The sequence below is a fragment of the Olea europaea genome, chromosome 3, assembly GCF_002742605.1.
Source record: "Olea europaea var. sylvestris chromosome 3, O_europaea_v1, whole genome shotgun sequence".
Classification (NCBI taxonomy): Eukaryota; Viridiplantae; Streptophyta; class Magnoliopsida; order Lamiales; family Oleaceae; genus Olea; species Olea europaea.
The window spans coordinates 3,455,170-3,472,734 of NC_036239.1; the positions used below are offsets into that span (position 1 = coordinate 3,455,170).

Genomic DNA, 17,565 nt, shown 5'->3' on the forward strand with positions numbered 1-17,565 from the left:
GACCAAGGTCGTAGAGGTATAAAAATCATTCATAAATACTACTATATTTATAACAATATGAATGTTTAGATTGAAGTATTCTTAAAGATATTATATTTAATTTTTTGAAAGCAAAAATCTGAAATTTTATTTTATTTCAATTACTAAATGGATTTTCAATTGGGATCTATTTTAATTTTCAAAATTAAACTAACCTGACACTTTAGTTGAGTTGATGATTGGACCAGATTTGATAACTATGTTTTGAAACTTATATATCTGTTTTGGAATCAATTTGCAAGGAGATTTAGTAGACATATGTATGCTAATTGAGAGAATCAATAGAAATTTATAGTGTTGGTAGAGTGATTTTTCATAAAATGTTCTGTAGCATGATAACTGATTATTTGTGTAATATTTTGACTTTTTAATAAATAGTAAATACAATAACATATGTTACACTAAGAGTGAAACGATTGTCAATATTTTTTTATGAAAAATATGTTTTTCCATTCACATTTTTATTTTTTTGCTGTTTGATTGACATTTTTTCATTGAAAACATTTTCCTACTTTCGGTCACGTGACTATGTTTTTCTCAAAATCAAGGAAAATATTTTCTTTAGAAGAGTATGATTTTATTTTCAAGATAATTCACTCTCCCTTTCTCCCTCTCATCTACCCATAAATAAAAAAAATGGACTTGTATAATATTTTTTAGGTCGAAAATTAAATAAATCAAACACATTTAATTGATAATTTTCATGAAAATAAGTTATAGGCAATTGAATTGCCTATAATTTATATTTTTTCATACAAATTTCATGCTTGCAATCAAATGTACCGTAAAATTTATTTTTTTTAATTGAAAAACTGAAATGGTTGAGGCTTTCTAAAATTACTCTAACATGAAATTTATAAAAATGTTTTTTTAATGAAAATTTGAAATGTTAATTTATATGAAAAATGTATATTTAAAAAAATATAAAAGAAGGTAATTGTAAAATATCATTTTTATAAAAGGGGTAATTTTCAAAAATTACTAAAGGATATATTTTGAGTTTTTTTTGACAAACTAGAGTATTTGTGAAATTGTCCCAATAATTATACCGCTTTAAAATTAAAATTGAGATTGTTTGAAGTAAAAAGAAAAAAAAAATCTATTCAATAATATATATATATATATATATATATATATATTTATTTATTTATTTATTTATTTATTTATTTTTCCTAAAATTCACTTAAATAATTATAAAAATGAATTAACAGTAATATATCCATAAAACGCAGACACCTACTACAAATCTCTCCACCTCATCTTCCCTGAACCCCCTTACTTCAACTCTACAGAAGTCCCGTGCCATCACAACCACACGCCGGCAGCCCCCATCTTGGCCCCACTCAAAACCGCCACCATCGGACCCGACAACTGTCATGAAATGAGCCAATGGGGAAACGGCACCGTTTAGCAAATAACCAGACGACACCGTTTAGTTAAGTTGTAATCGTTCTTTTACTGTTCATTTTGTGACACACGACTTCAAACGTGCGTGTATATTTATGCAGCCTGTGAGAAGAAGAAAGGGGTCGATCGTCTGTGATGTGTTTTCTGCCCAAATTGGGTGTTAATTGAAGCAATTCAATTCAGTCCTCTCCTTCTCGTTCTTATTTTACGTCGTTTAATCCCTCCCCCCTTCTCTTTTCTCTTTATTTGGTTGCTATTCCGGCTGATTTCAGCTAGAAAATCTTCATTTTCTGGGCTGCAGTTATGGCGAGGACAAAACCGGGTTTCAACCGTGACAACAACCACCACCAGATTTCCATCTTCGTATAATAGTTTCTTCGTCTCCCTTGTGTCAGTCCCTTATTCCATTATTCGCAGTTAAGATTATTCTCTCGCTAGATGATTTAGTCTCTCTTCCACTTCTAGCTGCAATATAAAAATAATTTTGCAAGTCATTTTTGTATGTTTGTGACTGTGTAATAGAGTCAAATAACCCCTTCTCTACCATTTTGGGAGGGAGGGACTTGAGCACGCGATAATGATAAAATTTACGAAACCCTAGCCCACCGTCGATCAAACATTTCTATTTTCTCGTGTAGGATCACTAGCTGTTTAGGGTATTTTCAGTCGTCGATATCTGGCAGTGGAAATACAGGCTTTAGTAGATGATTTGTTTTTGCCTTTGTATCAGGTGGCTTAGATACCCAATTACAGATTATGGTTATATCAATCTTCGTGATTAGTTTGGGTATTTTGTTATGTTGTGATTTTACCGTCTCAAGGAGTTAATAAGGGGGCGTATCAATCCATGTTTTAATTCTAGCAGCGCCTAAAAGGGTTTATGAACTTAAAAAGGTTTATGAAGGTTTCAGAATTATTTATTATTTGGATTTTTTTTTTGTGGGGGGGGGGGGGGGGTTTTTTTGGGGGGGGTGGGGTGGGGTGGGGTGTGATAATCTAACGAGAACAAATGCTTCTCTTTTTAAAAAAAAATATTTGCTATTCATAAGGCGAGAGATGGAGGGATTTCACGATAATTGTTTGTTTATCCAAATTGTAGAGTAAGCATCATTGGAAAGTCTTCCAATGCTGGTTGCTATACAAATTAGGAGTTCAATTTATTTTAATGATTGGTTCAGGAATTCCTATTTTTGCTGCAGATGGCAATGGATGAAGTATTAACGGTAAAGGATGCAGTTCACAAGCTGCAAATTTCTCTTCTTGAAGGCATTAAAGATGAGAACCAGCTATTCGCTGCTGCTTCATTGATGTCTCAGAGTGACTACCAAGATGTGGTAACAGAGCGCACAATAGCCAACATGTGTGGTTACCCACTCTGCATCAATTCTTTGCCTTCTGAGCGGCCTCGGAAGGGGCATTTCCGAATATCACTCAAGGAGCATAAAGTATACGACCTTCATGAAACATACATGTATTGCTCTTCTAGTTGTTTGATAAATAGTCGGGCATTTGTTGGGAGTTTGCAAGAAGAGAGATCCTCGACTCTGAACCTGGGAAAACTTTATGAGGTTCTGAATATGTTTGAAGGGTTGAGTTTGAACTCTAAAGTGGACATAGGTAAGAATGGAGATTTAGGATTGTCCGAGTTGAAAATTCAGGAGAAAACCGACACTAAAGCTGGGGAAGTTTCTGTAGAGGAGTGGATTGGTCCTTCAAATGCTATTGAAGGTTATGTCCCACAGAGAGATATCAATTTGAAGCCACGACAATCAAAGAATCTTAAAAAAGGTACAGGACTAGAACAACTTGGTAGATTTAGAATACTGATTTACTAGTGTTCTTATTAATTTTTATACGTGCCAATATTATTGTTGTTGTAACACGCGATTTGGATTTTCTAGTTCATCAAATCTATGCAGTTGATTCATGTAATTAGTGTATGCACGTTTCAGAATCTAAACCCAACCGCGCGGAACCAAATAAAGAAGACATTATATTCAATGATATGAACTTCTCTAGTACTATAATTACACAAGACGAGTACAGCATTTCAAAACTACCTGGTCCTAGAAAAATTGTTACCCATATGAAAGGTGAAGAACCAAAAGGAAAAGTGAGTTGTGAAGATGCAAGAGATCAGGACAGCACTGTGCAAAACCCAGATGCTCCAATGGGAAGCATGCCAGAAACAAAATTGTATAAATCTGATAAGTACAAATATGGAGATGACAAACTTAATGTCTCAGAAGTGTCTCCTGGTACTAGCCATCCTAGCAGTAAGGCAATGAAGGAAGAAACAGATTACAACCACCAGAAGTTATCTACAGCTACTTTCACTAAGCTCAAATCTTCTTTAAAAACTTCAGACGCAAAAAAAGCTATCCGCTTTGTTACTTGGGCTGATGGGAATGCTCGCGGTGAGGGAAAAAACCTTTGTGAGTCTAGAGAATTAGATGATAAGAAAGAAGCTGTTGTGGAATCAAACTTCAGAGACACGGAAGTGGGTGAAGAGTCGTTTAGATTTTCATCAGCAGAAGCCTGTGCAAAGGCTCTAATCCAAGCAGCAGAAGCTGTTGCATCTGAAAAATCTGATGTATCAGATGCAGGTACATGATATTATTTGCTTTATATATCTTTGTATAAAGCTGCCAATTTTACTTGAGAGATTCTTGTCCATTATGATTCTCAATTACTCATTGCATTTGCCCCTCCAGTGTCTGAAGCAGGTGTTATTATATTACCACCACCTCGTGAAGTGGATGAAGCTGAACCTCAAGAGAATGGCGATGTTATGGATACTGATCCATCTGTTTTAAAGTGGCCTTCAAAACCAGGCTTTCCAAATTATGATCTGTTTGACTCTGAGGATTCTTGGTATGATAGTCACCCGGAGGGTTTTAGTTTGACTGTAAGTCGTTCATTTAACTCTAAGCTACATTTTTCAACTTCTATATTTTGTGCATGGATTGTTTCGCAATTGACATTTGGCTTTTGATTTAGTTATCGCCTTTTTCAACAATGTTTATGGCTCTTTTTTCCTGGATATCGTCATCCTCTGTGGCCTATATATATGGACGTGATGAAAGTTATCATGAAGAATATTTATCCATCAATGGGAGGGAGTATCCTTGCAAAATTGTTATGGAAGATGGTCGCTCCTCTGAAATCAAGCTAACTCTTGCTGGCTGCCTTGCTCGATCCTTGCCGGGACTTGTTGCTGAGCTCAGACTGCCAACACCAATATCAACTCTTGAACAAGGCATTGTATGTACTGAACATTTTTTAATGCTACAGTTTTTTTATTCTCCTGCATTTTAACGAAAAGATATTGAATCAAGAGTTCTCTTCTGGTTTCGAAGAGCTTAACTAAAAAGGGGAGGCAAAAAAATGAGGAATTAGGTCAGGATTTGGATGAAAAGGGAACCTGGAATGGAAAAGGATGTAAACACTAAGGATCCACTGGCACTGGCCTTAATTTCCGTGTTCAGCAGCAATTGTAAACTTGGCATTGTCTGGTGATGAAATATGGACTCATGACCGTTCAAACTTACTGCGGCGTGAAGGATATGTTGTATTTATTGAAGGAGTTCTGCGTGAAATCAACTAGCAGAATGGAACTATTTGTTTCTTGTTCAGTACACTTTCTTTGAGGATCCCTTTCTTTTTCTTGATCTATTTATTTTGCAGGCACGCTTACTAGATACAATGTCTTTTGCCGACCCACTTCCATCATTCAGGATGAAGCAGTGGCAAGTAATTGTCCTTTTGTTCCTTGATGCACTTTCTGTCAGCAGGATTCCCGCACTCACACAATATATGACGGGCAGGAGAGTTTTGCTTCCCAAGGTGAGGCTTTGGAATCTGGGTTCGTGTCTTCTCATGTTTTGACGTATAGACACTCGCATTAATAATTGCAATGGAGTCCTATGAAATCATGCAAAGTTGATTGGCTAAAGACGCATTGTTGCATAAAGTCAATTTCTTGAATGATCAGCTTGTTTTGTCACTTCTAGTCTGTTCATCTCTAAACAATTTCAGAAGGGGATATAAAGACAACTATGTAGGATGTTACTTCTGCTTTAATGCATGGACTGGTTATGGTCCGGTTTTACTATTATTTTTAAATCTACGATTCAATGATTTTGTCTTTGAATATCATATATACTTGCTAGCTTCTTGAAATGGTGTTGTGAATTGTGGAACTGTAGATATGAATTTGTATAGGATAGAAACTATAGATCACAAGGGTTTAGGATGCTGAAAGGGTTTTGTTAATTTAGTTCGATCTTTTTATGTATATTGTAATTATTATTTTATGATGGACTGCTGGTACCATATTTTGCTGCTCAAGTATTAACAAAAAAGAGAAACTGATACTATGCTGCAATATATGATTCGTCGTATTTGGCATTCTATGTCGTGATAATATATAAATCCTTTTTTGCAGTTTTTTCAATCACTCGTTAACTTGAAAGTTGTTTTGTTTAAGCAGGTTCTCGAGGGTGCTCAGATTAGTGCTGAAGAGTACGAGATAATGAAGGATCTGATCATTCCACTTGGCCGAGTTCCTCAATTCTCAACTCAAAGCGGAGGCTAAGCAAGAAATCATCATGTAAATAGAGTTCAGATTCGACTCTTCAACAATCCCTCGATTATAATGCTCAACAGACCCTGATCTTTGGACTGCCAATTTCATCAAGATATAACTGAAAATGACACAATGAAGGAACTCGATATCAACCTAGTCGGGAAGTTGAAGCATCTTCCATCAGCATATTTTAACTTTTTATGTGTCATTTCTCAAAATAAGTTAGAAAACACGCAGTTGGTTTCTTCATGCAAGTAAAGTATTACAATTTCTACTGTATAATCCTAGGATTATTTTGGAAACATAAACTAATAAATTTTGGTGACTTGGAGTGAAGTTAGAGAAGTAAGTTATGCAGACATCAATTTCATCATAATTTTTTCTTAAATAGAGATATAGATTTAGCTCCCTTGTGGTTCCCATTATTTATTTATTTCTTTAACCACACATTTCAAGGAATTGATATCTTTTATCAGCTATTCAATTATATATTTCATCAGAGTTTTATCAAAACCAAACAGAAGCCTATTGCTTTCGCAAGCAATAATAATACATTTATGCATATTCATATCTTGAAGAACTCCATTACTTCAGTTTTGGCCAAGAAATAAATATTTCATTGTTTGGACTACTGAGATGAGCTTAGCATATCGTTTCAAGCTTGCTCAAAATGTGCGCAAGTTATTCATCGAGGGATGAATGACAGACAGAAACACAAGTGTATATGAAAAAGAGAGCAATGAAACCTCGACTCCAGTCGATACCCAGAAACCGTTAAACAATTTATTAAACCACTGCATAAATATTCAAATTTATCTTCACATACGTGACAAACGGACATAAAAGTCGTTGCAGAAGTAGATATTTGAGACAGTAGAGGATCTAGCATAAAGATGCAAGTACCTCCATCAAGGAAGCAGCAAACTGCATTTGAGTCTCCTTGTCTATAGTCAAGAAGAGGGGAACGTGTACAAATAGTGATTTAATTCCATTCTGCTCTGCGAATCGCAAGGAATGGTAGTATACATAATTGCAGACAAACCGGCCAGCATCATCTGAGGTCATCACTTCATATCCCATCTTTGCCAATGCTTTGGTAATATCCTCCACAGGAAGGGAACTCTGCAGGAAGTAAATTCATCTCGATTCATATATCTACCAACTTTATACAACTAATATAGACAGCCATTAAAGGCAAGACAAAAGCAGGGTTTCCGAGAATTAATTATACATCAAACTTCTGTTCAGTTCCTAAAATATCAGGTAAGACCAAAAGCAACAATTCGTCAAAAAATAATCAGGATCACGCCAGTTTTTCATTTTGTTCGTTCCCCATCAATTTACTCAGTCCACAGCAAAGTAACTCCTGAAATTTCATTAATGATTTCTTCAATTATCATAAACGGAAAAAGCTCCATATTTTCGTTTAAGTTTCTCTTTATTTATTATTATTATTTTTTTACAGCCTTCCAGATGGAAATCACTAACATTTGTGAAGGAAAGGAATACGCATACACTAAGCACGAATTAATAGATAGATGCTATATGGTCAAAGTTTATCTTCCCTAGCCCCCTGATAAAGGAAAAGAAAATGTTCTGTAAGATCTTAGAACATGCTCAACTAGTTCTACCATCTAGAAAAGAAGGCGTGGTATGTGGAATTATTAAATTTACAGCAATCTTTACAGATTCAGTTTCAAAACTTTCGTACTTGACATTACATATTTTCATGGATATTCCATATTTCGCCACTTGGCTTAAGTCTAAGTCATTATAGATTTCAAGAAAAGCATCACTAAAAAACACTGTACCTCTCGTATTCGTGAAATCGCACCATCAGAGGGAACAATGGGGATTTTCTGCAATAAAAGAAGACAAATCAAAATAAACCTTACGATTAATAAGAATTGAAATGAGAAAGGGAGAAATCTGAAAGGGCGATGATAAAACCTGAGGCTTCCATCCCATCTCATCAGGGCAACGAAATGTAGCTTCATTGACTGCTTGATGTTCTAAAGCAAACCTCGTTGCGCCACTATTGACACCAAAATGTACCTGAAGATAAAGTACCATGTTGAGCAAGAAACATAGCATGTCATTGTGGGAAACACGTCATGTCATCAAAGCGGGGTTCGAATTAGAGATGACTTTTGATTTGCAGGTTCCAGAAAATAACTATAGACATGTCTTGCTAGCATCTGTAAACACAGTGTTAGATTTTATTTTATTTTATTTTATTATTTTTTTTAATGAAAATTATATTTAATTCTCGAACTCACTTAATTAAATTTAATTACTACAGTAACAAAAATACAAGAGTGAACTACGAATTAGCAGCGAACATGGCAAACTAGACATGCAAGCAAAATGGACTAATAATAGATCTCACTTCTCAGTGATGAGAAAGACAAACACATCTGTAGGAGATGACGGCATTTAACACATAAAACATTTGGATCATAGGAGATGGGTTTCTTTTTTATCCATGACAAGATTTTTAAGGACTCAGCTTCTAACACAGATTATGTTTTCCAAGCACTTGCAAAAAGGCCTCCGCCCTTCTTGCAATAGGAAGTGGTGGCCACTTATCATATTCTAAATAAGCGAAGAAATATGATAGATAAACCATCACTATCTTGCTGTCAAATAGGTAAAAGAACTTCCCAATGCCATATTCAAAAACAATTCACCAAACTTAAAAATCATTTAGCCTCGAGTGAAAATAAAAACCTTTCTTTTGGATAATTAATAATAGATTTTCAACATAATTCACCCCATTTTGTCAGGGCCACTACATATGAGGCTAAAATAGGAGGGATAAATGAGCAACTCACCCATATTACTCTCCCAGAATTCGACATGGTGCCTTCCCTGATCACAGCTGATTGCAATGTTTGGTATAAGGGAGCCAGAGCCCCTTGTCCCGCCGTTTCAAGAATTGAGCAACTACCAAGGATCAGCCCTTTCGGAAAACCTCTTTTCTTCATGAAATCTTGGAGATTATTTACAATTGTCTCAGTTGGATTTTCCGCAACCCCATGAAATTTTTTAAATCCTGTCACATGGATTGTTACTGCTGGAGCAGGCCCTTCAGACCCCATCTATTGACAAAATAAAGCGATCAAACAAAGTCAAATCACGAAATGTACCAAAATTATATAAAAACCTGCAGAGAAGGAAGTAGAAAAAGGAACCGTCAAAGAGACAGTTTTTTTTTTTTTTTCAATCAAACATTCATACTAACAACACAACATGGGCAGTTAAAAAAAAAAAAAAAAACCCCATAACTCTGAAATCTTGATCAGGTTAAATATAAACCAAGTGATTTTACTTAAAAAAAAAAAAAAGAAAAGAAAAAAAAAGCTATTCATGACATACTAAAACAGTCCAAGAATCCTAAATTAAGAATCGAACATGATTCGAACATTAACGTACCAGGAGTTAACATGAAGCTAAAACCCAATTTAAATTCAACAAATATGATCAAAATTGAAACAAGTAATCGAAGATCGCATGGATCAAAAGAGAACCAATAAAACTACCTCAAAGAAAGCACTTGGAATCTTAAATCAAGCCAAGAAAAAGATGAGGGCTTTATTAATTGTGGTGACACCTGAAAGCTCAATTGAAGATGCAAAAGAAGAGCAAACAACTCAATCGCCAATCTTATCTACACCAGGCGATTTATTATTTAAACTCTTTTGGTAAACTCAAGATTGATATTCCTTTTCAATTATATTAGACAGCAGAGATGAAAAAGAAGTGAAGTGGGAGTGGGAAACAGGAAGTATACCGGATAAAGAACATGGGCTTTCGTGGGTCGTTTTCATAAAATACACACAAATTGTTATATTATTGTCATTAAAGAGTGCTAATAATTCTACCTTATTTTATACTTATTCGCGCAGCTAATTATTGTGCCATGAAAAAGGTCTTCTTAAGTGACAGAGAGAAGAAAGAAAAGAAAATTGGTTTTGATGGCCTTAACAGTGTATTTCTCATAATATAATGATTTTGGCTTGTTGGTTTGCCACAAAATTCCTGGCGTTAATTTAACTTTGCATTGAAGGTCAGACTTATTATAATTAGGTATGGCATGATATAATGATTTGATCGTTGACCAAAAAATAGAAATTAATTAAAAGAATCACGAATCCAAGAAATACATCACAGTTCATGTGAAAAGAAAAGAAAAATGATAATAAGAATAGAATATATAATTTATCAGAAATGTTCTCCCACTCAAAGTGAAAAGTCTTAACTTGTCCACTTGGAGACTTACGGTTCTCATATTTGAATATTTGAAGATAATCGTAAGTAAGATTCCTGCCACATCAACAAATGGACCGTTTTATTCTGCTCATTGTAGGCATATGAACAATATCCTATACTTCAAATATAACTCCATTTTTTCAATGAGTGGATGTTACTTGTAAAGATTCTTTCTTTAGTTAGAATTACATGAAATTAATATTTCAAATAAAAAGCTGCTGTAACAAATAAATCAACACCTTTGCTATCAATCCGTTAAGAGACCCTCTTGGCCCAATTCTAGACACTGTAAGATTCTTTTTCTAACCTGCTAATTATAATTATATTAGGGTCTCCCACAATATCGAATTTGGATATGAAAGAAATTTTTGTTAATGTATTCGTTCTAGAAGAGCTCCAAGTAATATTGATCGTAAATGAGAAGATTGGTTACGTAGAAAGACCAAAAAACCTCTTTACCAACAAACCTTACAACAACTAACAAGCTATGTGAGAACCACAAACACAACACCATTACTGCATTTGTCAACCGCTAGCACCACTCTTGGCAGCACCAACAAAAACCATAAAAAAAACTATCGTTGAAAATGATGATATTTTGACAACAAAAATTGTTGGGAAGCGAAGGTGGTGATGATATACTGTAAAATTTGAGGACAAAAGGATGATAATGGTATTCCCAAGTGGGGATAGGACCTTGTAGATATGAAATTGTTGATGTGGTAGCGATCGGAAAAAGGGCGGAAAATGAGCTAAAAATTGGAGGCAATTATTGGAGGCCGAGTTGACGTTTTGAGGGGTGACCGATGAAGACGATGGATGGAACGACCGTAGATATTGATGTTAGAGTCGCGATCACGAGACATGGGTGGGGGTTGGAGAGGTATTGCTAGGTTTTTAGGATAATATTGATATTCTGATTTAATTATGGTAATAATATTCACATCACATACTTTGACATTTTGTCAACTGCGCCACACTTAAATTATAATGAAGGTCTCTAACTTTTGTTTATTTTTGTACTTGTGTCCTTAACATTTTTCGTTATGTTTTAATAATTAATATTCAATTAATTAGCACAATTGTCCCAAATAATGGCCAAAAAATCAGTTGGAAGGAGTGCAAAATCTTATTTGCTCATCCTATTTTTAAAAAACAAGATAAACAACAAATACAAAAGTTTGATAAAATATTTTTCCCTCGCTAAAAGAATTTTTGGGCATAAACTGCTCGTCAATGGAGATTATCCATTACAAAACTATGTTTGGCCTAGGAATATAATTATACAAAAAATGAAGATTTAGTCCCCATTTGGCTCCCATTTTCTATAATTCATTTTTCCTCAATCATTTTTTAACTATCCACAACTTTAATCAACGTTTCAACCACACATTATATAATCAAAATTTATTAAAAATCTTATTTTTAACTAAACCGAGGGGCTTTTACATATATCAATAGTGGATATGAGTTGCTCACATTTTTTTGCCTTGATTCCTTCATGTCAAGCACTTCTCTACTCCCACAAATCTTGAAAATAATGCAAACAGATATTTGGTGGGAAAGTTGGAATTGAAATGCATATTTGCTGCTGTAATTTCTACCAATCTTGATTTTTCATGCTTTTATCTACGAAAAGTACTTCCTCAATCCGTGCAAAGATGTTATATGCCAAACCTTCCAACACTCTCGAATAGCTCTCTAGAATCGCTTGTCCTAAATCATGCAACAAGGAAAATTTCGGATAATTCTTGCTCCAAAAGGATCAAAGCCTAGATTTCTAAATGTTTTATTTGAATGAGATAGAAACTCGCCTTATTATATTGGATCTTGCACGTATCCAACGTTGTTTGTGAAAGTTCGGGATATCTTTGCTTCAAATAAAACAACAAATTCTCAGCCCTTTTTGCCAAGATATGATTATTATCACTTCTATCAATATCAGACATCAGATCCTTAACCATGTCCCATGATGATTTCGAGTGAGCTAAGCATGCGTTACGTCTCCACGTGTGCATTGAAGCTTCGACCTTGTCTGCAAGCTCGAGTGCTTAGTGTTCTGAGGTTATATTCAGAGAGTCAAGGAGATGATCTGAAGAAACATTTTCTGCAGTATACATGTGACGATAAATTATATCGCCTATACTTGCTCCTCCACTCTGAAATAATAAAAAGAAGTGATGAAATGGCGAATTTGCTTCTACATTGGATCATTTTGGATTTTCCATGAAGCAACTACCTACCTTAGGAAGTGATGGCATGTATGATTCTGGAATCTCCATTCCAGCAAGAATGCAACTGTTTATGGCCATTGCTGCTTTGTGAATTTGGTTGGCACAAGAGCCTTTTTGGCGCAAATGCATCTTTGATTTCTCGGAGAGACCTGGCGAGGAAACACAAGGAGCTGGCAGCCACCTTTTTTCCTCTTTGCCCTGAGACAGAACCATCTTCCTAAATGATCCAGAACGCGTTGAATTCCCAGAAATACTTCCTTGTTCTGCATACCAAAACTCGGTCTTCTCAAAGCTATCTAATATTTCCTGTCACATGAAATTAGTTTCACTATGAGCATCACTTTCGGGGAAAAAACTTTAGAACTAGAAACTTTAGAACTTGAAAATCTAAATTACTTTATTGCCAAGATCCTTCAAGTCAAATCACTAACAAAATTAATAATGCATAACATACCTTAATAATTTGGGAATGATTCTTTACAGTTGGATCTTGATTCCAGATCTTGAATCATGAAACTTGAACTGCAATCTTTTCATTATTGGCTTCTTCACTTTTAATCTTGAACTTTGCCTCATTTGATTCTTTAATTCTTTTTCTTGGTTTTGCTTCTTGATCTATAGTTTTGGCTCTTGAATTCATCCTTCTTGATTCTTGATTGTGGGTATTGAATCTTCCTCTTCAATATATTTTCTCTTGTATTCTTGTGTTGACGGATGACACAGAAAATGAGAAGTTGCATATGAATTGGGGACCGTAACCCTATATATAATTTCCAGATGTATTTCGCTCACCATGAAATATAATTTTAAAGAAATCTGGTCTCTTCACATATTATCCAGTCCGCACTTTATTTAGATGCCCTAAACCCAACAATTCAATTCTTTATTAGATCACTTTAAAATTGAGCTTAACTTTAAGATAGCCTTATACACAATTAATTATATATGTAAGTTTACATGACAAATTAAGATTTTTCCAACAACGCATTCATTCTGAAATGATACAATTTAATTACTTATTAGCACTTGCTCTCACCATGAGCATTGCATCAAGTTTTTCAGTGCTAGAAGGTTGATATAAATATCTGCTCTTGGTTGGCCTGTAATCAACTAAAATCGATCTACTTGTCAAAAAAGGTGCAAAAATAGCAAAACATTAGCTTACAAAACCGAAGTTTTTAGTCTTCACCTCCAAAATAGTCCTGTCTTTTAAATTCTGTGACGTGGGAGTAAATTCTATGTTAAAATTGCACCCTAATATAAGGCAATTCATTTCTCTCTTCCACATCGACTTTTTCTCTGGATGCAAGGGCTCCGGTTTCAGATGCGGTCCAAACACAGAAGCTGCATGACGAAAAGTCTAATGAGATTTGCTAAAAAAAAATTATGAAGGAATCTTTTAAAAATGTCGGGCTCTATGTTTCGATTTTCAAATAGTACCATAGAGGTTTGTTATGGCATTTGAAATAGTCACTGCAGTGCAAACTCCTTTCCCACTTCCTGACATGTTTTCCCCCAACAACAGCTTTGCAAATCTCTCCTCCATCAATTCTAACTCTACAATTTTACAGGCACGTATGGTACGTTGTATCAGATAAGACAGTCAATTCTCTTCTTTAATATTGTTCAGCACGATATATAATCTAACACACAATTAATTCTGTAGACTCACCTTCATCTGTCAATACTTAATCCCGGTTCTTCTCATCCAAGCATTTCTGATGCTGATTCATTCCTAGCCGGGAAAGAGCTGCACGTTTTGGACACTTCATCCCCGGACAGCAGATAGGAGAGGCTACCTCGGAGTCGCTATTATCATCTGTGTTCTCCGAAAAGGCTGATGTCTCCAAATTTGTTCTGCAGTATGCAAAAGAATCACGACTCAGGATTGAATAAAAGGGAGTTTCTATTGGCGAATGATCAGTTTGATCGAATGAAGATGGTGAAGGATGATATTGTTGGGAATTTACTTAAACATGCACAGCGAAAAGAAAAACAATTTCAATTCCCATCAGAATTCATCTTTGTATTTAGATAAGAACTGTGATAAGAATTATACCTTTGCTTTAATTTGCAAACTCCTTTGCGTTATCTTTGTTCCAGCAACTTGAATCTACCTCCCACAACTGTCCAATTGTCCAGCTTCCAATGAATTCCACACAAAGAATAGACTGTAACTGTTAGGGTTTCTCCTCTTGTGCTAGCAAGAATTATGAAAACACTATGGATCTAAAACCCTAGCCATGTATTTATATAAGTTCAAACGGGCTCGGCCCAGTCCGGTCCAATATTTAATTAAATTCGATCCGTAAATTAATTAATCCAATTAATTAATTCAGGGATATAAATAATCAATCCAATTAATTAATTTATCCAACGATTGTTAAATTAATTAATTGGCAATTTACAATCTTCCAATTCTCTTTTGTGTGCGACCCATCAGGTTCCCGACCACGATGCCTAACGACGTGAAATATTATTTTGATCTAATCAAAACTGATAAATTAAGCACCCTTTTAATTTATCACAAATTCACACTCGCCATCACAGATTGACATCTAGTAATATATAAAGGCAACACATGTGACGAAAAATATCACGTGGTATGACAAAATCAAACCTGTTCGTTTACCATGAAACTATAATCCCTTCATCAATATGATCCGATTAATTACGAGATATGAAAGTATGTCAATCTCGATTATCGATCATATCTTTCATTCTACTATTAAGTCAATATGAGTCGAAAAGGAGTTTTCGACTTATGTGTATACTTTGGCCAAGGATTTCGTTATTGACTTAATTGAACGAAATGCAGATCACGATCTTTTACTATCTAGGAGTGACGAATCCTCTATTGGTCATTCACAACCTTCATATGACTCTTGACATACCCAAACGATGCTGTATTATCAGCCCTTGGTAGAGCAACATCTAACACCGTCAAAGCATGACCATCATCACACAAGGCACTATGATGACCTCAAGTCATAGGACCAATTCCACTACCGACCGTTAGAGATTAACCACTGACACTTAGAGAGTTATCCATGTGGAATCTCTTAGCGGGTCTCCAATGTTTCGTTCTATAACAAAACATCCACGTGTTCGTTTAAGTGTCACCACACTTTAGCTTGTGAGATCAGCTACTTACTTCACAAGTAAGAAATGCCACACGTGATGGTCTGTTTGTAATAATGATATCTGTATCTCATTATTACTTACGACTACAGATTATTCAAAATTCAATCATACGTAATTTGTATCTCACAATCACAACTCCTTGTGATTAACAAATCACTCAAACTTGAATTTCGGATTCAATTATTTTATATTATTTATCAGAAAATTAATTTAAATAAATAATAAATCTTGCCAAATTAAATACATTAAACATATTAAAAGTGTTTACAACCTAAATCGATTGGATCTAGGGCATAACACTTACAAACTTCCACTTGCACTAGATCCAATCACTCATGTATCTAATACCATAAGCATCCACATGACGATCATGTTTCTGTTGTGACAACGACTTTGTCAATGGATCTGCAATATTGTCATCTGTGGGAACTCGCCCTATCGTTACGTTATTTCTTTGTATAATCTCCCTGATGAGATGATATCACCTTAGCACCTGTTTGGATCGTTGATGAGACCTCAGTTCCTTCGCTTGTGCGATGGCTCCATTGTTATCACAATACAAAGGTATGGGATCAACAATGCTAGGAACGACTCCCAGTTCATTAATGAACTTCTTAATCCAGATAACTTCCTTCGCTGCTTCAGAAGCAGCAAGTACTCGGCTTCTGTTGTTGAATCAACGGTTGTCTTTAGTTTTGAATTTTTCCAACTAACCGCTTCATTATTTAGAGTAAACATATATCCCGATTGAGACTTGCTATCATCTTTGTCAGATTGAAAGCTGGTATCAGTATACCCATGAATCTTTAGTTCATTTCCTTCATAGATCAAGAACACATCTTTAGTCATTCTCAAGTACTTAAGAATAACTGCTATCCAGTGTTTCTCATCAGGGTTTGCTTGAAACCTGCTCGTAACACTTAGAGCATATGAAACATCTGGTCTCGTACATAGCATCGCATACATGATAGATCTTATCGTCGAAGCATAAGGAATCTTATCCACGCGATTCCTTTCATCATGTGTTTTAGAACACATATCTTTTGAGAGGTAAATCCCATGTGATATGGGACATAAACCTCTCTTAAACTCTTCCATATTAAATCTTCTCAAGATTTTATCTATGTACGAAGATTGGGATAGGCCTAGTAATCTTTTAGATCTATCTCTATAGATCTTGATTCCCAAGATATACGCTGCTTCTCCCATATCTTTTATGGAGAAATTTTTTGACAACCATAATTTCACTGATTGAAGTATTGGGATATCGTTTTCCATTAATAATATGTCATCAACATATAATACTAGGAATACGACCGCGCTCCCACTTGTCTTCTTGTAAACACATGGCTTATCTTCATTTTTGATAAAATCAAACCTTTTGATTGTCTCATCAAAACAAAGATTCTAGCTCCTTGAGGCTTGCTTTAATTCATAAATGGATCGATTTAGCTTACATACTTTGTTGGCTCCTTTAGATTCAAAACCTTCAGGCTGTATCATGTACACCTCCTCTTGTAAGTTTCCATTAAGGAAAGCATTTTTGACATCCATTTGTCATATTTCATAATCATGATATGTAGTTATTGCAAGCAAAATCCGAATGGACTTTAGCATGGCTACAGGAGAAAAAGTTTCATCAAAGTCAACGCCTTGTCTTTGTGTGTAACCCTTCGCTACTAGCCTTGTTTTGTATGTATGGACGTTTCCATCCACATCGACCTTCTTCTTGTAAACCTATTTACAACCTATCGATTTTATGCCACCTAGAAGATCGACCAAGATCCAAACCTTGCTCTCATATATTGAGTTCATTTCGGATTCCATGGCTTCTTGCCATCTCTTCGAGTCAACACTTGACCTCGCTTCTGAGTAATTTGT

At 35.1% G+C, this 17,565-nt stretch overlaps 2 protein-coding genes and 1 pseudogene across 8 annotated transcripts; 1 reads left to right on the plus strand and 2 right to left on the minus strand.

The window, feature by feature from the left end:
* Positions 1 to 1,292: 1,292 nt before the first annotated feature.
* LOC111382462 (putative RNA polymerase II subunit B1 CTD phosphatase RPAP2 homolog) lies at positions 1,293 to 6,443 on the plus strand. 5 transcript variants are annotated; one of them, XM_023006476.1, is made up of 8 exons: positions 1,293 to 1,407; positions 1,789 to 1,862; positions 2,646 to 3,234; positions 3,399 to 4,052; positions 4,161 to 4,354; positions 4,447 to 4,710; positions 5,134 to 5,292; positions 5,939 to 6,443. In XM_023006476.1, exons 3-8 carry the CDS (start codon positions 2,646 to 2,648, stop codon positions 6,041 to 6,043), a joined length of 1,965 nt encoding a protein of 654 aa, XP_022862244.1. In that variant the 5' UTR covers positions 1,293 to 1,407; positions 1,789 to 1,862; the 3' UTR covers positions 6,044 to 6,443. The 5 variants fall into 5 exon arrangements, with proteins under 5 accessions (XP_022862244.1, XP_022862231.1, XP_022862238.1 ...); XM_023006463.1 differs by lacking the exons at positions 1,293 to 1,407; positions 1,789 to 1,862 and adding an exon at positions 1,459 to 1,475; XM_023006448.1 differs by lacking the exon at positions 1,293 to 1,407 and having other exon boundaries at positions 1,502 to 2,340.
* A 331-nt stretch (positions 6,444 to 6,774) lies between these two features.
* LOC111382489 (pyrrolidone-carboxylate peptidase-like) lies at positions 6,775 to 10,025 on the minus strand. Of its 3 annotated transcripts, none has more exons than XM_023006493.1 (5): positions 9,919 to 10,025; positions 8,869 to 9,135; positions 7,985 to 8,089; positions 7,846 to 7,893; positions 6,775 to 7,156 (listed from the first exon to the last, which is right to left on the minus strand). In XM_023006493.1, the coding sequence occupies exons 2-5, from the start codon at positions 9,133 to 9,135 to the stop codon at positions 6,917 to 6,919; spliced, it is 660 nt and encodes a 219-aa protein (XP_022862261.1). In that variant the 5' UTR covers positions 9,919 to 10,025; the 3' UTR covers positions 6,775 to 6,916. The 3 variants fall into 3 exon arrangements, with proteins under 3 accessions (XP_022862261.1, XP_022862269.1, XP_022862252.1); XM_023006501.1 differs by lacking the exon at positions 9,919 to 10,025 and adding an exon at positions 9,828 to 9,850; XM_023006484.1 differs by lacking the exon at positions 9,919 to 10,025 and adding an exon at positions 9,577 to 9,809.
* A 666-nt stretch (positions 10,026 to 10,691) lies between these two features.
* On the minus strand, positions 10,692 to 14,218 carry LOC111377039 (annotated as a pseudogene).
* Between the last annotated feature and the right edge of the window lie 3,347 nt (positions 14,219 to 17,565).